The following is a 22,492-nucleotide window of genomic DNA, read 5'->3' on the forward strand; positions in this document are numbered from 1 at the left end:
GATAGATCGTCCACCATCGTCGTGAATTGCGTTAAGAAATTTAATAAACCGGTATCAAGGACCGATCAATTCTTATGCACTTAACGTCGGTGGCTCCACACGAGGCCGGTATCCAGATAAACTCCAGTTTATCGCTACTTTCATGCTGTAATTCACTATTGTATCGGTAATTTACTGCCCTGTTGCCACGGTTTCCAAACAACCTCCCGCGTTCCTTTTAAACTTGTATTTTACGTAATATTTATGCATGTATGTATAGGCTCTAGCCATCGAGTTGGAATCACATTTTTTTTTCTTTTTAATTGCGACGTTATATCATAAATTATATCATGAACGGTAAATTGTCCTTGGCTGTATAATAATAGATGATTATGCATCCGCAATGATAGATAATTTATTATCTGTTTTCAGAACGCTTACTGCTTATTAATTGTTCCAAGAATAATTTCTGGATACATATATAGATCTATCACTTTAAATGATAATCGAATTAATTGTATAAATTGCATACAATTTATATAAAATTTAAAAGCAGTTTTTTTCGAATAAGAAATTCGAATTGTGATTGAAAATTTTATTCTATTAGATTCATAGAAATTCTAATAGAGTGAATTGTTGAGACTTAAAATTATGTATTTCTGTACAAATTATGAAAAGTTGACGAACAAGAGTTAATCTTGAGATTTGTTATTATTGTATATGCAAAATCTGAATTATTATTAAGATCGAAGGTAGAAAATGTTGGAGAAAAATTTTTTATTTTATTTTTCTATTAAGCAAAATGGAAATAATTATTTTCTATTTTACTGTTTTCTATATTTCTTTCGTCATGAAAAAAAGACTATTAAATTTTCATCTGATCAAGAGTTATATTAAGAAAATTATACTTGTTTCTTATACTTAAATTTTTTTGAAAAGAATAAATATAATAAAAAAAAAGAAGAAGAAAAGATTATTGAATTATAATTGAAAAGAAATCATCAATCGTGATTATAGACGATGAGTTGTATAAAATTTAACTGAAAGCAGTTCTCTTTTTATTAGTATTAATATGTTTTATTAGTTATCTATATAATTGGGTTTTTTTCAAATAAAAAAATGATAGATTTTTAATATCTTTTTAAAAGAATATTCTATTTCTTATTAAAATACTGATAAACTATTCTTTTTTAATTAAAATAGTGTTCAAAATATTAACTTTACTTGACCACTTTTAGAAATTTTGCCATTTAAAAAATTTTTCAATGAACAAAAAAAAAAGTTGAACAATTTATTGATACTGGATTAAAAAAAAATATAAATGCAATGTCAGTCAAATTATTCATTCCTTTCAATTATTAATTTTTCTGTATATAATCGAACATTGCTGAAATGAAAAACTTTTTTGCCAATCGTTTTATTTATCAAAGTTGCATGTTAGGTATTAAGAAAATAATTTAAAAAAATCATATCTGTTCGTGACATTCCAATTACTTGGAAAAAATACAATAGAAAAAAGAAATGGTTGATCATTGAACTACAGAATTGTATTGAAAAGGAAATCGGAATCATGGCTATAGACGAGAATTGAATATTGAATTTAATTAAAAGCAATTCTTATTTTATCCGTATATTAAATATCTTATTAATTAATTAGAATTTTTATTAATCCAATAAAAAGATCGAATTACAATTAATCAAAAATTTTTAACTATTCTATTATTAAATAATAAGTTTAATAAAACGTAATATATTATAAATATATTATAAATAATTGTTGAGACTTAAAATTTACTAGATAGATTGCATTTCGCTGAAAATCTGAAATCTTGGCACAAAATTGGCACAAAATGAAAATTTCTCTATTAAATTTTCATTCTCTTGAAATTCTTCTCGAGTCATCCATATATATCTTATTGAACCTAGAAAGAAGAAAAATCTTTTTCATTCCTCGAAATCATAACTTTAAAAAAAATATATATATATATATACAATTTTCTCCTCTATTAAACATAAAATAGAAATAATTGTTTTACCGAAAAAAATTCTTCTTTCTCAATATATATACATATATATCTTTTCCTCCTACGAAAAAAATAATAAATTTTCTCGATTGATCGCATACTATTCGCAAATTAAGAGAACAATTTAAAATTTCACGCCCAATCATGATGATATCCCCAGCTGCTTTGGAAAAATACAATAATAGGGAGGGGGAGGGGAGGGGGAGGGGGAGAAAGGAAAAGGTTGGTCATTGAATTATTGAAAAGGAACCATCGAGATGGTGACCCCGAGGCGGTTTCAATGGGCATTAAAACAATGGTCGACGCCGAGAACGAAAATGAAAGAGCAGCTTCTCACCTATCTCTAGATCTCGAAGGGAGAAAGTTTCATTAGGGAAACCGCAATGCGAGGGAGAAAACGGGGGCACAGAAAACGCGTTGTTCTTTTTTTCCTTTTTCCCCTCCCCCGTATCGCGATTTGCACGTTCACCACCTCGATCGGTGGTCGCGTGGAGGCGGACCGAAACCTCTTTGCACGTAATTCCGCTTCCATCGTTCGTCGGACGATGACTCGGTTGAAATGTGTTCGAGATCGAAATCCGTGTTCGAGGGCAGGGAGATTGGGCCGGGTTAATTTGAGCGGCACGAGCCGCTTTTGAGGGGCGCGAGCCTTAAGAGAACTAAAAGCGGGTTTCTTATCACGAGTTGTTGGTTCGCGCTTTTTTGCGAAAAGCACGTAAGGTGTAGAAGGCAAGTTTTCTCGAGAACTATTAAGGGCAAACAGTTGGAAATAGCCGCTCGTTACATTAGGGTTTCATAGGGACCCTTTGTGACGAACAGGACTGGCGTTTGTTTGCGAGCCTCGAGAGCGGAGACTGGCATTTCCAATTATCTTTCGGAGAACGGAATTGCAAGGGGGTACACTCGAGGGAGGTAATTGTAACTGCGTTTCCTGTGTACTTTGTGTTATGCAGGAATGCCACGCGTGTACGAGGGCGTTGTACGAGGGAAAAATATACAGGATCAAAATATATCATCCGTTTCATCCGTTTTTATTCGTTTTCTCGAATTTTTCTTTTCTTTTTTTTTCTCTCAGAATCTTCGTCTGTATTCGTTCAAGATAGAGCGGACGTTGCGCTATATACACAGGGATTTATAAAGTGGAGAAGTTAAATATAAATTGGGTAGTTTTCAATCGTCCAACGAGACAGAAGTGATTTCCAAACTGGAAAGCTAGGCGAAAAAAAAGTGGCCACGCTATGCATAAAACATTAATCAGAGACATTAGCGAGCACTCGGCTCGCGTGGATTTTACAACTTACCTCGATAACGAAGTTTCCTCGGGGGGAGCGCTCATGTATTTTTCATTGAACCCGGTCATCTCTATGCATATTTCGACTTCATTTTCCCGCTTTCCTTTCTTTCTGTTTCCCTTTCTATCCCGTTTCTCTCTCTTCCTTTTTTCTTTCAGCGTTACGCATGTACACGACGACCACGATGTATAAAAATAGAAAAAAAAAAAAAAAGAGAAAACGAATTTCGCAGTTTTATGGAAGAAAATCACTAAAAACCCAGGAGGAGAGTATACCCAACAGCGGTTGGTAGTGCATAAATATTGGGATTGGCGCTTAAAAAATTTTCTTCTCCCGTTAATCTTGCACGTTCGTTAATCGCCGATCGAATGAAATTTCGATGAGATTAAGGAAGACGAATTAATTTTCGGATGAACAGCGAGAAAGGAAGAGGAAGTGAACGATACTATATCGATAAAATTTTATCCTGGCAAAAGTGAGAAAGCTATCGAGAAGCTTGATTTTTTATTCGGATGTTTTTCGATAGAATCGATTTGATTACTCGCAAACAAAGTTTTTAAGAAACGAAAGAAAGCAAACGATGATGGAAAGTTTTTCTGGTTAATGGTAATTGGTATGGAAAAACAAGGATGATAGTTTTATAAGCGAAAGCAATTTGTTTAAAAAAATGTTTTACGAGAAACTTGATATATTATACGGATGTGAGAAAACATGGATTGTTTTTGTATAATTTCTTCTCGATAATACGTTGATTTCAGATGTAATGAAAAACTAAAGATCTGCAGTTAGAAGGAGAAAGAGATTGTTTATAAAATTAATGTAGAATAGAAATTAGAACTGGAGAAAACTTGAAATAATTCTATTTGAAAATATTATTTCTTTCGTATTTAAATCACGAACAAATATTATTTATTATTTATCGAAAATAGAAGATATAAATTTCAATATAAAGATTAAAAAATTTCATTTTTTTATTACTTTAAAGAAAAGTTCATTTACAAAATCCTGTATCAATCGACGAAATATTCATTTCTATTTCAAATACAGTAACATTATTTTCTCCAGCTCCGAAAATAATTGAAAAAACATATATCTCCACGTAATAATTACTATATAATTATAGACAACTTTGTATTTCAATTTTTGGAAAATTTTTTAAATTTGGAAACTATATATTCTTTTTTTTTTTCGCTTACTGGATAAACAATAGAACATAATTTATCCATTTGTTTCTTCGTTTTCAATCAAAATTTTGAAACAACAGCAAGAAGAACGAACCTAATTGAAAGCAATTCTAATAAAAGCATTTTAACGTTATCATCAGAATTTCTATTTATAAATATCTCGAAGAAAATAACATGTATATTTTTCACGAATAGAAAGATCCACACATTTTTGCAACACCATTGTTCAATTTAAAAATTGTCGTAACAATGAATTTACTCCCAAATATCCCGTTTCATTCTAAGGATACCGTGCATTTCGTCACTCGTTTCCCGCAGGCGCAGAAACAATCCGTTGTTGCGAAACTTTCACGTAATGCACAGGCTCAAAAAGGGGCGAGTGAATTTCAACAAACGAGATCCGCGGAAATATTATTCCTTAAGTGAAATTCTACCACGGCTAACAAAAGAGGATATTCGAGCGAACTTTCGAGTTCGTCGGGCACGAGTTCGACACGCACATAATGATGCCGGGTTCCCTTTATTTCCTGTACAAAAGAAAAGCGCGCGTTGCCCGGCCAACACGCGACCGATCGTGGAACGAAGCGGGTAAACGAACGAAGGGGTCCAATAATTCCGGCGGCCGATTTGTCGCCGATTCACTGCAATGTGCGTCGCGCGCAATGTGAAAAAGGCTGGCTCTCGAGCTCGAATAAAATTGCACGGTAAAATCCTGTTAAATCTTGCCACGGGTGATTAGACTCGAGTTTTGGATTTAAGGGATGAAAGGAACGTGTTTTGTTGATAAGTTATTTCTTTCTTATTAGATCTGAACAGATATTTGTTCAAGAATTATCTCTTAATATGAGTCTAATTAGAGTCTAATTAAAGTCTGATTAGACTTTCAATTTGCCTGCCAATAATTTATGAAAGGAATATTGTGAATTGTTATAAAAAAAGTATTATTTTTAGTATATCTTTTAAAATTTAATTATGACTTTCGATATGCATTTATTTTATGTTAAAAAACTCTTATTTTGAATATTTTTTATTCCCACTTTTTTCAGTTCAAATATTCCACTTAAAAAAAGGATTGTGTTAGAATATAAAAAATGAAGTAATAGAAAAGAAGTTCAATAAAATCAACTGTAAAATCTTTTAATATAGCTAAACAATTAGATTGGTTAGAAAAAAAATTTAGAAACTATTATTATTTGTTTATAAATCAAATATAGAAATAGAACAAAATTTACTCTCTCTATATCAAAATAAAAAAGGCAGTTTTTAGATTGATTAAAAAATTTCTTAAAAAGAATGTTATGTTGGTAATAACATAATATTTACATAATTATATATAATTATATATATCATGACGATACAATAATACCAATAATTTTTAATTATAATAACATTAACATTAACATCTCTTTTTTATTACATTATATTACACCTTTTCATAAATGTCAACCAATTCATAAAAAATACACGTTTCTAAAAAAAAAAAAAAAAGAAAGACACGTAAATGTAGAAAAAGATTAATAGGCAAACAGTTAACCTTTCTTGTGCATGTTAGCAATTAGAAATAAAATGTCCTCTTTCGATAACCGACTTCGATACCCTATGAACGAGGGTGACAATGTAATGTAATATTTATCAAACCATCGTTTTTGAAACGATAACGAGACACGATAAAGTTGCTTTTCATGGGACGAGATTATTCAAATCAGATTATTAATAATGGCGGGGCGAATACCGCGTTGCTCCCTGAAGGGGGATTACGTTCTATTGTCTCGTTGTCGCGATTATTACGCGCGTGCGGATTTTCAAATACCTGGGTAATACGTGGGCCGCATTGAATCCTGGCCAGCCCTCGAATTCGTTTATATAGGATATACAATCGACGTTCGCACTCGGAATGTCGGTTATTGTGTGTTGTAAATTAATCTTGATACGTGGAGAGAAATTTTTGGAGGGAAACGTATTCGTATTGTAGAGACGCGTTAATATAAAGAATAGAAAATATCCGCAAGATTCGGGGATTTTCGATGATGAAATTGTGATCAGAAATTAATATTAGATAATGAATAATAGAAAATTTAGATAATGAATAATATCTTGATAATATTGTGTTGGTATATTTGTGATTCATGGGACGTACTTGGAGGATCAATATTAAGATTAAGTAGATATTATAGATATTAAAAAAAGAAAAATGATATACAAAAATGATCAATTATGATTGATTAAGAGTTATTCGTTATATTTATGGTTATAAGCAATTTAATTTTTCGTTAGATGAGATGTCTCTATCTTATGTCTGTCTCATCCAAGACGAACTTAAATTATTTATAACTCAATAAATAAACTTCTACTATTTAATTATGTTAAATTAAAGTGACTTTTTACAAATGAATTACAAATATAAATTTTTTAACCAACCAAAATTATTTCTACATATATATACTTTTAATAAAAAAAAGTCTACTCTTTATCCGTAGAATTGAAATTTAAAAGATAACACACCGTAAAATATCACGAAATGAAAATGCAAATATCTCTCCCTCCTATTAAATCCAAAATTGTACAATTTTTATTTTTAAATTTGACAGATTAGAAACGTTTTGAAACCGTTTCTGAGTGCGAACGGAGTTGGAAATTTGGAGATGAAAAAAAAAAAAAGATAAAATCATAACTAAAGGTACAAAACAATAATTCATCACGATCACTCTGCGATGGACAGAGCGCGAAAAAAGTGAAACGAACTCAATGAACGTTTACTTTTCCCGGCGAGATGTACAAACGCCGCAAAAGTCGCAAACTTTGGTGCTGATAAAGCACACATTGATTTTATCCCTCAAAAGCTTTGGCAATCATATACTATACTTTAATTTTGATTTTTCCTATAACAATTCTGTGTGTACGTAGACGAGCTCGAGAGAATGGAGGTGCTTTCAGGAGATTAATCACATCCGAAAAAGGATTTCTACATTTTACTCGTATATACTGGTGATGCGTGTGTGTTTATGGATATATATATATACATATAATTTCGTTTTTTTTTTTCGTTTTGATTTTTTATTTCTTTCTCATTTCTCATTCACGCGAGAGACGCGTGGAATTTCGATAGGGAACCATTGTTCTAATGGATAAGTGCGTTTTTTATTTTTTTTTTCTTGTCTCTGTTTTTAATCTTTCATAAAAAAAGAGTAATTAAGATTAGAAACGAAATGGAAGGAAGTGATTAAAAATATCGTTATTCCTTGCGAGGAATGTAACACGTTTATTTGTCCAGATATTGCGATTTAAATATATATTATTGCTCATGATAATATTCGACACTTTTAAATAGATTTCTTCTAATGGTGTTTCAATTTTACGAAAAAAATGATGGATCAATAATTGAAATTAATATTTAGTGATTTTTCAGTGATGTAATCTGTAAATTAGGGATTAATATCATGTGATGAAATACTTACCAATAATGTATAGAATTAAGTTGACTCTCAAACGACATAGAGAAATGTCAACTTCTTGATCGAAAATTATATAATACAAAAATTTTGATCTTTCAAATCTTATAATAATAACATCTCTATATATACAATTATATATACAATATATATACAATTGAAAGTTATATTTTGTATACATATACTATGTTTATGTATATATATATGTAAAATTACGTATTATATATTCTTATATTAATAAGAAAACTTTAATAAATTAATAAATTGTAATATATTCATCAAAAATTGTGCCTATAAATGAAATATAATTTCGTATAAATGACTTTGAAAAAAAGAAAACAGTATTGTTCGAGAATCAACTTAACTGTATAATTATTAGATATATCAATCAATTGTGCAATCTTTAAGAGAATACTTAATTTATAAAAATCTTCTATATTCAAAAATTAGACGAATAAATTAAAACTTGTACAAGAGTTGTACACAAAATTTACATAAAGCTCATCGAATAATAATTTAAGAAGATTTGATAATTATCCCAATTGATTAAATCCCAATTTCGTTAATTATGTTAATTAATTAACATTATAGATAACATATAATAATTATAAAAAATAAAATTAAATAATACATTTCAATTACTATCGAGTAATCATTCTCGAGATTATGATTGAACATATATATCGGATGGGCAAAAATAAATAAATAATAAATATTATTATTGCTTGTTATAAATGATATATAATCAGCGTTTAATTTACTTTAATACGATTGTTAATATAAACATAAATTATTATCAGAGGAAAACAAAATTGCGAAAGGAAGAGGTAGCAAATTAAATTTCAACCTCAAGATTTATCACACTTGGCGTGTTTGTTTAAGGATCACGGACAGAAACGAAAGTTTAAAAGTCGCGAAATTGGACCGAGAGCCGCATAGGTGGTGGTGTTTGTGCGGGGTTAATCCACGAGAAACGTGAAATACGAAATATGGAAATCAGATATGCGGTACTTTCGGCTTGAAAATAATTAAAGTGATTCACCGCGAAGGGCACTTTGCGATATTGGAGCTTCATGGATGACATACAGAGTGGTATACACGGTCGAGAAGTAACGAATTTCGTGCGAAGTTGAAAATTCTCGTCTGATTTTCCTTTTTATTATTTTCTCTCTCATTTTCCCCCCTTTTCTCTCTTTTTCTTCTTTTCTCTCTCCCCCTCTCTCTCTCTCTCTCTCTCTCTCTCTCTTCGAATTAAGAGCAAACATATAACGAAGATTGAATAGAGGTGAAACGTTTAAAAAGTCGCAAGAATGGTTCCGCGTGGAAATTCCACTGCATCTTCCGCAATAGTAGATCGACACAGATTTTTCGCTTCTGTTTTAACAAGGTTTCCTCGCGTCAGAGAAGAGGATCGACAGTCGCTTCGACAGATTTTTACCATTCACACACCACTGCGCTCCCCACATGCTACTCGTACACGTACACGAATGCATTTGGTTTTGAATTGTTCATCAATTTTATTTTAATATTTACACTTTATTATTTACTCAAGCGGCAGGCTCACATGAACACTCGATGGTCCGTGCTTCCGGGACGCGACCGGAGCGTTTCCTCTCCCGGTCTTAAATTAAACTAGGTGAATTCGATTCGTTATACGACCGATAATTTGTTTATTTACATCAATGAATGGAACGGTTTTTTTTTTTTTAAAGAAAAAAATAAACGTGTGCGAAAATTTCATTAATTAAGACGACATGCATACGTTACAGTACGTAACCTCTAAAATTATTCGGATATTCATATTATTTTTGGTTTTATATATTTTGTTTCGTATCTAAAATAAAGTCACATTTGTGAAGTCACAGAAATTTATAACGCAGTACGTTAAAATATAATATATAGATATCAAACAATAAAAAGTTCTTGATTTAGTTTACATACAATTTGTTTAAATATTCAAAGAAGAGTAAAGAAACGAACTTGTTACAAAATTATTCAAATTTTGTAAACTTAAGATATGTAACGTTTCAAAAAATGGGATTTGTTTATTTAATATTTTAAAAATAATTATTTTTCATTCCTCCATTAGAAAATTTTATTATTTTTCTTTAAATTATTTATCTTGTTGTTGTTTCTTGCCAATTTTCACATTCGTCTCAATGAATGAAAGACGAAATCATTTTTTTGTAAAAAAAATTTGAATTTCTAATGTTACATTTTCTCAAATTCAAAATATCACTTTTCTACAATCATTTCTACGTAAACTTTGCACATTTTTCTTTCAAAATATGTACATAAATATATATTATTATGATTGGAGTAAATGTGAATACGTGCAGAAATTACGATTACACGCTGGAAATGGATTCCAGTTCGATTGTTCGAGTAATACTCGAGGTACCCGGGTATTCGATCGATAATCTCGAGCTGCGAGAAGAAAATTCTCCTTTTTAAATTAACGAACAACATCCATTAATGGAACTGGATGGATCGCGAGAAGAGAATCAATCGAAATTCAAAAGAAATTTTCGCGGGTCGAAAGAAGATTTTCAAAATATTTTTATAACAGCGGCGAACAAACTTGAAACGGGGTTATAACCTCGTTAACGATTTATTTCGCCATCGTGTTCGCGCGTGGATATTTAATTAACATCAAAAAGCCGAAAATAAAAATATTTCCCCGTGTTGATATGCACGCGTTTGTCGTATGACGTTTCAAGGCTAATTTTCGTTATATTATAACGAACGCATATCTATTTTCGAGGATATCTTTTTTCTTTTGAACGAGTAACGAATGCACAAAACGAATGCCAACGGTTAAAAAAACGTAAATGGACATGGATGTGTATATATATATATATATATATACATATATATAATCTTAAATTATTTCGCTGGCTAACTTTTTTTAACTAACGGACGAAATTAGAAGACAGATCTTTTCAAATTAACGTCCCCGTTGATGTTAAACATCCCCGAAAATTTGGTCGCAATTTGGACGCGCGTTTAATCTAATAAATTCGTACGGAGAGGGAAGCTCCAGGTCGCGGGACTCGAGCTCCTGTATTGCTATACTTGTAAATCACAACCAATGGAGTATTAGTTCGATATAACTAGATGTATATATAATATATATATATAATATATTTATGTATATGTTATACGTATCTAGCGTAGTGTTCTCTCTCGATCGGGCGACCAGGCCCAATTTTTTTTTTTTTCTCCTTTTTACGCAATAATTCATATTATTATTATAATATAATAATCGTCATCAGCGTTTCGCGGATCAATCTGCAATTATGTACTTCTTCTTTTTTTTTTTGGCGATAAACATATAAAAAACAGTAGCGCGGGAAAAGCCCGCGAATTTCGAATAGAATTTCTTAAAAAATATCTCGACTCGATTTTGCAAAGTATACAAAAAAAAAAGGATATAGATAGGATGAACAGAGGAATAGAAGAAAGAGAGAAAGACAGAGAGAGAGAGAGAGAGAGAGAGAGAGAGAGAGAGAGAGAGAGAGAGTGGAAAAATGGATGAAATAATTAATTCGTCTGCCCGTCGATCCGCGAAACGATTCCTCGAAAATCAACCTGCTAATATGGATGTATGTAAGTAAATGTAATGGTTTAATGTATAATATATCATGTAATACAATAATATCTCTACGCACTGCCGAACTTCCCATCCAAGAACGATCGAGAAAGGAGTTTAACAACCGTTCAAACGCAACCTCGATAACTTTCAAACTAGAAACGTTATACTTAAAAAAACATTGTGTAAAAAAATTCTAGAAAGTAATTGGAACGTATATAAATATTCGCCGTAACGTATTATACAGGGGGACGGACTTTAATCTCCTCGACCGAGGAAAGAAGAACATTGTTTGAACATCGAATTAACAGAGGACAGGGAAAGATGATTAAATTATAGAATGATATAATGACACAAAGTTAGACGAAGAAAAAACAGGCAAAGAAAATTTGAAGAAGGAATAATTGAAAAATTCGCGCCAAATTCGTTCGGTTACTGGTCGATGGTAAAAAAGAATTTATCGTTAAAATAATAAAACAAGAATTAATAAGAATAAAAGCTTATTAAAATAAATAAATTATTATATAGTACAAAAATATAGTATGTTAAAAATTATTAAGTTTCTGCATTAAGAATTAAAAATAGATAACTAAAATAACAACTTATTATCAAGTTTATATTTAATGATTTATTAAAAAAAAATAATAATAATGAACAGAATGATTTTTCATAAATCTTAATGTAAAAAAGATTAAAAATTTTTATAATAAAAAAATCTATATCTACTAATAAAATTATGATTAATGAGAGATTACTAAAATAAAAAGTTAATTGTATTATGATAGTATAAAAAGTTATGCGTAAAAATTTCTAAAAATATCATGAAAAATTAAGAATAAATGAATAAAATAATAATTTCTTATTGGAAATTCATCTACTATACGCGACAAAGATTTTTCTTTGTATTAATACTTTTTTTCAATTATTTAATAATTTGTAGAGAAAAGAAACTAGAAAACTAATTAATCAAATCACAGTGCAAAATAAATTAAAAAATACCATCAAATTGATTTTCAAGTTCTCAATAAATGTTCATGAAACGGGCCGTTTACGTTATCGATAAAATAAACGAAAGAAACATGGCAATCGTTTCACAAACTGATACGAGAATTAACTAAAACGAACGAAACGAATCGGCTGATACGGGCAAGCATCTTTCAAACAACTTTCTAATTGCTTCACGACACGCAATACTAATTTTAGCGGTGTTCGTTCGTGACACGAGGACAAAGATTCGAGGAATTCGAAAAATAAAACTCATCAAAAAAAAAAAAAAGAAAAAAGAAAAAAGAAAGAAGAAAGAAAGGAACGTATAAATGGAAACTATGCTCGTATCGGCGAATAAAAAAACGCGATATATCAGAATAAAATATTTTTTTATCCGAAATATTTTTTCCCCAATTTTTATTTATTTATTTATTTTTTTTTTATTTCTCTTTCTATTTTCTATTTTCCGCTTCGCATATTTCTTTCGTTCTTCTTCGATAGAAAAACGAATGATAGGAAAGTTGCCTCGAAACAAATTTCGCATGGGATCTTTTTTTTTACGATGCGGGTATCACGTATTGATTGCCAGTCGTTTTTAAATGCGAGCGTGTTGAAACACGTGTTGCTGAAATATTTTAAATATTCATTTAAAAAAAAAAAAAAAAAGAAAGAGATAGAATGAAAAAAGAAAAATTAAAAGTGAAATAAAAATGTTTTATAGGTATTTTAATTCAATACAGAGCAATGTTATATAATATATAGGGAAGATAATCTCATCGAAATGATAGCGGGTAGCTATCAAAAAATTGCTCGAAAATAGACAATGATATAGAGAAAGGGAAGGAATAATCGCCCTGATCGGCGATCATTGGATTTGACGAGATCGTTCTTCGATCGTTGAATGTATTCAATTGACGGTAAAAGCAGCAATGGAGAAAATTTACGATAACCGATTTCCCTGACCCCCTCGTTTACGAGCTTAATAGAGGAGGAAGGGAGCAGCAACCGTATAGCTCACGTTTTACGAGCACTTCGAGAGAATGTGAAGTCCAGCTTTGCCAGAAATCGAGTCAGCCTCTCGTAATAGTCACTGTCACGTTAACAGAGTTTGCCACTATGAAAAGGGAGGTACGCGTGTAAAAGAAAGAAAAAAAAAAAAAAAAAAAAAAAAAAAGAAAAGAATGAAAGAAAAAAAAATAGCGCGAATAGAGCGAAGAACAGCACGAGAGAAAAAAAGTTCGCCATTTTTAGAAGGGAATGAAAGAAGGCGGTAACCTTGACGACACGATAAAGAAAACAAAGAAGCAAAGAGAGCAGAATGAAAGAATGGGGGGAGGGAAATTTAGGAATTTTAGCAATTTTACTTTTAAAAGGAAACTCGAGCTTAAGATCAACCGATCCGGTCCAGTTTAAAATTGTTCAAGCGTCGCGTTTTAATCCTCTCTTGGATAGGAATTCCGTGCCGCGTCGTTTGGACAGTGCCACGAATAAAGTAATAAGTTCATTTGTCTAACCTAATAATTAAAAATCTTGTGGTGTGTTCGTAGCACGGCTACGAACGTGTTTCTCACAACCTTATCACAACCTTATTATAAAGCGCCCTGTGGTGACGAGGTCGAGGTGGTTTTTGAATAAACCAAACCTTATACGCGCGATATTCTTTCACACACGAGTTACCTACGAGTTACACGCTCCCTACTAATATCTTTCTTGTTCTTCTTTTTTTTTCTCCTCCACCTTCCTCCCCTCTCCCCTCCCCCTCCCCTCTTTTTCCATTACTTTTCCTCTTTTTTTTCCTTCTTTTTTTTCCTTTTTNTTTTTTTTTTTTTTTTTTTTTTTTTTTACCTTCGTGTTTCTTTATTTGATTTGGCGCGGCACTCGAGGGGACGGCAAACATGTCACCTATTCCCTCGTTAATCGGTAACGACTCGTTTTAATTTAACTCCTCGCGCTTCGATCATTCAACGATACGAGACAAACGCGCGAATCCGATCATCGACGACACGCCAACCGGTAAACCCCATTGTCCTCGCCGTCCTATTAACGAATAACTGATTCGTCGTACGCTACGCTTAATATTATTATACGCACAAATCATCGCGCTTAATAAACGATGGCGATTTCAACTGTTAACGATTTCAATCTTCGATATGTATCGAGGAATATTTTTTTTTTTTATACTTTTTTCTTTTTTCTTTTTTTTTCTTTTTTTTTTTTTCCCATTAGAGAATGATTTTTTTCCCCCAACGTTTCGACGCATCGACGAATAACCGATGCACGAGGAGCCAACTTTTGTATTCGGTTCGCGCGTGAACGCGCTCTGTACACGATTCGTGTGCGCTTTAAACTGCGTGTCAATGGGAAGAAGATTGGAGGCGACTTAAATGTAATTTTTTATACAGAGATACATGCAGACCGTCGTGACATTTCTCTCTCTTTTTCTCTTTTTTTGACGTCCTCGTCTGTGGCTTCCGTGTAATAATTTGTTCTCTTATTCTTTTTTTTTTTTCTTTTTCCCCTCCCTCTTTTCTTACGACGACCCGCACTCCTTCGATTTTCCTTTTGTTATTCGATATATTCACAACCGATATTCACTTGCGATTGATAATGAATAGGATTAAGATTAACGTCTACCGCACATTTAGGGATATCTCACGGTCGTTGCTAAGAAAAAAAAAAAAATAAATAAATAAAAAATAAAAAGAAAATGGAATTCTAGTTTCCCCTCCTCCCGATGATCAATGTTCTTTCTCTTGAGAAAGTTTTTCCTCGGGACCGGTCACGCCACGCTTTCCAAGAAAAATCGACCAATCACGTTACGCCACGGCTATCCACGTAACGAGGTCTACTTGTCCATTACACCGTGATCGTGCTCGTGGGAGCACAAGAGAGAATTCTCGGTGTAGAAAATCGTTTTGTCCATCGATTTGAAATTTTTCAAATCAATCGATATCTTATGTATTTTTATAGAATCCTAAAATAAAAAATTATGGAAATTATTTGCTTTGCATTTTTTTTTTTTTTTTGGAAAAAAAGAATTAGGATCGTTCTACTTTCAATATTTTTCATGCTTTTAATCGCTCGAATAATCTTTATTAACGTTTAATTTAGATTATTATATTTATGTTTATTTAATAGTTAATGATTTGAGTTTCCTTTCTTTGCTTTTATTATAGCGTGTATTCTTTCTATGCTCTGTATGCACAGTTTTATTCTTTATTTTTGATCACCTTATAAATCATAATATAAATTATTATTATTATTAATCTGAATAATTGATACAATTTAATTTCGTTTAGGTCTTTAAATTTTATTAAAAACAAAAAAATGTTAAAAATCGCGAATGATCCTACTTTTTTGATCAAAAACTGTATGTTCCAATTAATTTTAAAATGGACTTAAATCGAAAAAGACGTGAAATATACATAATACGTATGACAAAAATAATTTTCAATTAATTAATAAGATCAATCTTAAATAAATAAAATTTTGGATAATATGACACATTATGATACAATTTAACGACACGAAAAAGAAAATTCTTGCGATAAAAATAACTATGCAAATCGGGATTACTATGCAAAACTGTAATTAATAAGATCATCATCGTGTTACGTTTTCGTAGGATTCTATAAATTGACATTTCGAAAATAAATAAAAAAAAAAAAAAAAATTTTACTTTCTCAAAGAAACAATCTTGGTTACGATCCATCGAGATTTCCAATTGCCAATTCTCTATGGCCATGAATTCGTAAATCTCACGGACACTCTGCCCGGAAGAATTCTTTGAAGGATGGAAAATATTGCAATCGAGGAAGCAAGCAGCCGACATCAAACAAAACGTTCTTTTTCAGGAGGACTACTTAACAGAATGACGATCGGGAGGAGGGTAACTGTCCCCATTGTTCCGCGAATAAAACACCCGCTCGATTTTCTCTATTAAAAGACCGTCACGTGATGTCGAACGGGGTTGTAATCACCTTGTGCGCCATCGACATTTAGGTGAGATACAATGTACACACGTGCTTGTATACCACCTAGGATACGTAATTTCTATCTTCTAAAACATCTTAACTGGAGTCTTGGTCGGTTTCGTAGAAAATTCCTATTCGTAAACGTGAATTTCTCTGCTCGACTTTTGAGATTGGCGACGAGAAGAGTCTTGGCCGTTTCGTTCTTCTCTTTTTTTTTTTCGTCGAATTAGGCTGTTGCAAATGAAATTATCGAATTCTTGATATAGAATATATCTTTAACTTTTAGTTTCGTAACTTAAATTTTTTTATACCGATTTTATACAGATTTCTTTGTAAGATGTAACCTCTTCAAAAGTTTCATTCATTCATTCCCAAAAATTTGTTACAGTTGAGTCTCAAACTTAAGATTAACACGCGGAAATTCCAGTGACACGAAATTTTCACGAAATTTTAAGAAATTTTGACGATTTCATGCGCAACAACCTAACCTAACCCCACGCGATCCTATCTATTATGCAAGGAGAGGATAACGAAAGGAAGCTGGAAGCTGGGCGAAAGAAATTTAAAAAAGGCTCGCCATATTCCGTATCGATTCATCAAGAATATTCGAATTCTCGGGAGAGCAATATTTTACAAGGCTCCTTAGGAAATGGAACGGTCGACTCGACGTCGAAATCGAATTTTTACACGACGCCTCCTCCACTACAACCTCTCCCCTCCGTTCAATTCATTCGAAGGTCTTACGGTCTTGTTCGAATCGAGACGGCCGAGTTGCGACGATCGAATTCACCGATTTCCATTATTCATGACTGATCGAAGATAGCGGTGAATTATCGTTCAGCTAAACTCAACGCGTAACGACGGATGAAATGAGGTATAGGACAATCGAACAGGGGCGGCGACTTCATTTCCTTAAAATTCCTTATCCCGCGCTCGCTCGCTTCCTCGCAGGATTAATGGAACAAGTTTAATGGAACGACTCTTCTGGGAGTGAATATCGTCGCTAAATTAGACTATCGTGTTCGCCCTTTTGATCGCTTAATCTTCGATCGAACTCTCAATTCCCTTCGTTTCGACGAAAATGGACGCTCGTGAATAATCCACGACTATTAACACTAACCATATTTCTCCTTTTCCAATAAACGCGAAAAATAAACTTTTTACATTTTTCTCCTCTTCGACCACGATTCTTTCTCTCCTTTCGTAAGAAGAACCCTGAAGAATCCTCGAGTTTGATTTTTGATTCTTCGCGGTTCCGGAAAGAAATCGGTTGGAATCGTGTAATCGACCGAGCGCCTCGTGGCGCTTTCTCTCGATCATTCTGGAAAAACTCAGCCGAACTCCAATCTTCTTTCTCGTCTTCCTCGACGGCCAATCCCAAGCGGGGCCGAGGGATCTCCCCCGTTGTCTCGATGAGCGTATTCTGGGGAACTGTTGCCGGCAAATCTCGTTTCCCACAATTTCGCAATAATACAATAAACAAGCGTTGCCAGCCCAACTGTTCAACGAATGCGCAACAACCTCCTGAATGCCCTCCTGTAGTCGAGGTTGAAGATCGTGTAGATGAGCGGGTTCAGGGCGCTGTTCACGTAACCGAGCCACGTGATGAAGTAGACCATTCGATCGGAGGGGCAGCAAGCAGGGCAGAACGGGACGATCACGTACATAAGAAAGAAGGGTAACCAGCATACGACGAACACGCCCATTATCACGCCCAGCGTCCTCGCGGCTCGCCTCTCCTTCGACAACGAGATCCTCTGCCTTTCCTCGATGAATTGGTAAACCGTTGTCGTGGTCGCCGGTGCCCTGCTCCCCGTCGTCCGCCTCGAGGACGTGGTTCCACCGCCGCCTATCGTCACCTCGGTCGGCTCGTCGTCGATCAACGACGGCTTCGCGTGCGACCGAGGGGTCGATCTCTCGTTATGATTCGTCTCCGAGCTCACGGACTCCTCGGCGTCGTCCGCCTCGCGATGCCTGGTCGACTGGACAGCGTTTATTCTGCTTTGCCTTGCGCGCTCCCTCAACCGCCTCCTAGTTGCCAGATATATCTCGAGATAGACGAGGCTCATCAACAGCAACGGGATGAAGAAGGAGCCGAGCGAGGAGTAGATCACGTATCCCTGCCTCCTGGTCAATTGGCAGGGTGTGCCTGGCTCCAACTCCTCGGGCCAGTCGTTCCAACCGGCGAGGGGGGGCGAGCTGATCGCCCCCGACAGGATCCAAACCCCGGCTATCGTGGCCAGAACTCTCTTCAGGGTACGTTTCTGGGCGTAATTGATGGGGTCGGTGATCGCCCAGTAACGGTCGAGCGCGATCGCGCACAGATTCAATATGCTGGCCGTGCAGCAGAGCACGTCGCAGGTCAGCCATAATTTGCACAGGTGTATGCCGAATATCCACTTGCCGAGGAGGAGGTAGGCGACGTTGAACGGCATCACGAGGATCGCGACCGCGAGATCCGCGACAGCTAAAGACACGATAAAGAAGTTCTGAACGATTCGTAGGGGCCTGTACGTGAACACGCTCAGGATCACGAGCGCGTTCCCCAACACCGTGGCGAGGACAAGGAAGCCAAGCGTCAATGAGGCGGCCGCGGCTTCCCAAACTGGCAAGTTCGAGCCTGTTTCCTCTTCCGGCGGGCCGCAGCCTGTCTCCTCGGTCATCGTCCCGCCTGATTCCCCGCTCGAGTTCATGTTGTCGACCCCGCTCTCTGGAACAATGGGTGCTCGTTAACGGGTGCGAACATTCCGTCTGATTAAACGAGATTCGCTTTCTTCCGATCTAAAGCTAAATTTCCATTCCGTTTATACCGCACGCGCGCTTATTATAGCGTGTCTCGTTATTCGTTTGCCAAGAGTTAAATAAGTTCTAATGCGAGATTTGATACGGTTTCTTTTCCAATTTGTAAAAAAAATATATTTTTTATTATAGGAAAATAAATATTAGGAGAAAAATCGAGATTAATAATAGGTAAAATAAAGAAAAGGTGTAATTTAGAGACAGATATATACTAGAACGTATTAATGAACAAAGGATCATGACTTGTGTATACCATGGTTTAAATAATTCCAAATTGTTGTAATAACTCGTGTTTCGATCACTCGACACGCTACTCTCTCGTTTTCACGGTTTGGACCAGTTCTGAGAATCAGTTAAAAATACACGAAAGAGGATCGATAAAGGGTTAAGATTGATTCGTAAACGCGGGCTAGAGGCGTCGTTGCAAGATTACAATGACTCGACTAGCAGGAATCGTTGCAATCTCTCTTTCATCAATCGAAGCGCTTTGCTAAACGCTTTGCGCTCCGCGTGCAATCTTTTCAAAGTGAGTCGTTCTACTCGTTTGAAAGGCCATATGGAAAATAATGGGGATGGAGATGCTGGTTTTAAGTGTCTCTCTCTCTCTTTATCTCTGTAAATCCTGCTGCGGAGGTATTTTGCCTTTCACCAGCTCCCTTCCGTCCGTATCCGCTTATTTTTTCCCCTCCTTTTGCCTTTACGATTTTACGCGCGACGGATCAAAGTGATCCGAACGAAAGGTAATCCTTGATCGGTGACACTAAAATTTCCCAAATGCGTAAGCTTTCGCGCGGATAATATTCTCGGATGTATCTATAACACGCCAGCTTTGCGTCATCATACGTGTCAAGTCCGTGAGACTTTTAAACGCCTTTTTTTTTTTTTTCCTCCCCTCCTTCGACTCGCCGTTTCTCTTCCCCCGAGATTCTCTCTTTTTCTCGCCGTCACCGAGGGGGTGAAAAAGTTTCTCGAGGTAAACTTTAACAGGTAACACGGTTTTAACGGCGTTTCTTTCTCCGCTTCGAGGAAAATGGGAAGAACGTTCGTTAATGGAAGGAATGATCCGAGGAAACGAAAACTAACTGGGTAAGGGGGTTAAGGCGAGATATAACGAGGGAAATAACATTGGTGGTAAACGGGAGGGATGAGAAAAAGAGGAGAGGAAAAAGTATTTTCGTTGGAAATTGTTTTTTTTTTTTGGTGGGAAAGAAACGTGTAGCGGGAATAATCAAGTTGGGAGAAAAAGAAGAGATCACGAGAATTTAAAGGATGGAACGAACGATTGTCTTTTTGTTTCTTTTAATATCTGTGCGCGACAATTGCACAAATATGTTATTAGTAGTGAAGCTTTTTAACCATCTTATCGAGGCTCTTATAACGCAAACAAACAAATTCAGCAATTGCGCACAGACGATCGAGTTATTCTCGTTGCACATCCTTTTTCGATATGCAATTCGTAGAGTACACGATATTCGCGGACACCGGTCATTAGAAATTTAAATTAAAGAAGGTGGAGCGATAAGAATTTTTTTGAATAAAATATTCCTCCTGTATCCTCCTTTTCTCCTTCCATTTCTCTCTACTCCTGTATATTTTCGCATGGAAAAAGCGAATGTATTTTTATGTTATAACGTGCTTTTTCAAGGGGATGCAGTTTCTTGAAAAAAATGCTAAGAGAGATTTAAGATGGACGAGAGAATATTCCATATTTAGGCGACACTGTACTTAAAGATACTTGATGCGGATATTTTCTATTCTCGTAAAATATCTAGTATCCAAGTATCCAATTTTTATTCTAAAATCACACGATTTCCGAGAATCGAATAAAAACATATCTGCTGTGAAACGTGATCGGTTTTCTGCATCCATTCCATCTTCTGAATTTTCTACATTTCATTTCTGAACCATTCGTGATTCTAGATTTTAACAAATACCTACACGATGTTTACATTGAATAAAATCGATTTTCTTGAATTTCATTCTTCTCTAAATTTAAATAAAGGATCTAAGAAAAATTGTTGTGTGAAGATACGATGAAACAGACGAGGAATTCTTCTCAGATTTTAATAAACGTAAATAAAAGATGCGATGGAACAAGGGGGATTAAAAAAGAAAAAGAGTTTTCCCAATTCACGTTTCACAAAATTTTCTAAATACTTCCGAATCATTTTTTTTTTTTTTTTAAATTTTAACAAATATTTGCACAACGCAGGATGAAACGGAGCATAAAGTCGATTCCGTTTCCTGAATTTTCTAAATTTTATTCCTCGTATCAATTATCTCTAAATTTTAACAAATATTCTCACCATGCAGCATAAAATAAAATCGTAAAACTCGATTCTCTTTGATTCCATGCTCATCTCTGAATTTTCCAAATTTCATCATATCGATTATCTCCGAATTTTAACAAGCATTCGCACTATGCGCGATGAAACAAAGGATAAAGTCATTCACGATTCACTCTTTTCATCTGAATTTTCCAAATTTCATTTCCCTGAATCATTCGTTCCTACATTTCAACAAGCATCCATTCTTTCTACATTCTTTCTATGAAACAGAGAATACGTAAAGTCGATTCTCTTTTAATTTCATATTTCTCTGAATTTTCTAACTTTCGTTCATTTTTTTCATTTTTTTTTTTTTTTTCCTTTAAATTTTAAACCTAAACGATACGACATGAAACAAATTTCAATCTCTTCCACCCTCCTCTCGATTCTCCAAATTTCATCCCTGAAATTACACTACTCTCTGCTTACCCCAACAACCGACCATTCTCCGCGCACCACGAGACAAAGAACGCCTAAAGTCGATTCTCTTCGATTTCATATCCCTCTGAATTTTCCAAGTCTCATCTCCCGTCTCATCTCAGAGAATTTTTAACAAACATCTACACGATGAAACACAGAGGGGCAAAGTCGATTCCCTTCGATTTCATGTCCCAATTCCCCTTTGTTGCACCCCTTTCGAAAACTTGGAGGGGAGGGGAGGGAATTATTATCGGCAATGATCCGCGGCGGAATGCAGACATGCTCCACTTGTTCGAACACTGCGGCGCAATGAATTCAATCTGGGGGGGCTTTAAGATCGAGAATACGATATTGGCGGGCGGGCAAAACGTTTAATAGATCCGTGTTACATTTCGATCGATATTTTAAATGGCCGGGCCGACGAGATTCATTTTCTCGCCTCGTCTTGGTTCCCTTCGCTCAAAT

At 34.6% G+C, this 22,492-nt stretch overlaps 1 protein-coding gene across 1 annotated transcript in view; it reads right to left on the reverse strand.

The window, feature by feature from the left end:
• Positions 1-17,802: 17,802 nt before the first annotated feature.
• LOC122720731 (tyramine receptor 1) overlaps positions 17,803-22,492 on the reverse strand; it is a 76,945-nt gene continuing 72,255 nt past the window's right edge. Inside the window, 1 exon segment of the mRNA XM_043947639.1 lies at positions 17,803-19,191. Coding sequence (XP_043803574.1) covers positions 17,984-19,191 — 1,208 coding nt within the window. The 3' untranslated portion in view covers positions 17,803-17,983.

Source organism: Apis laboriosa, unplaced genomic scaffold (assembly GCF_014066325.1).
Source record: "Apis laboriosa isolate Shangri-la unplaced genomic scaffold, ASM1406632v1 scaffold1321_cov151, whole genome shotgun sequence".
NCBI classification, from domain to species: domain Eukaryota; kingdom Metazoa; phylum Arthropoda; class Insecta; order Hymenoptera; family Apidae; genus Apis; species Apis laboriosa.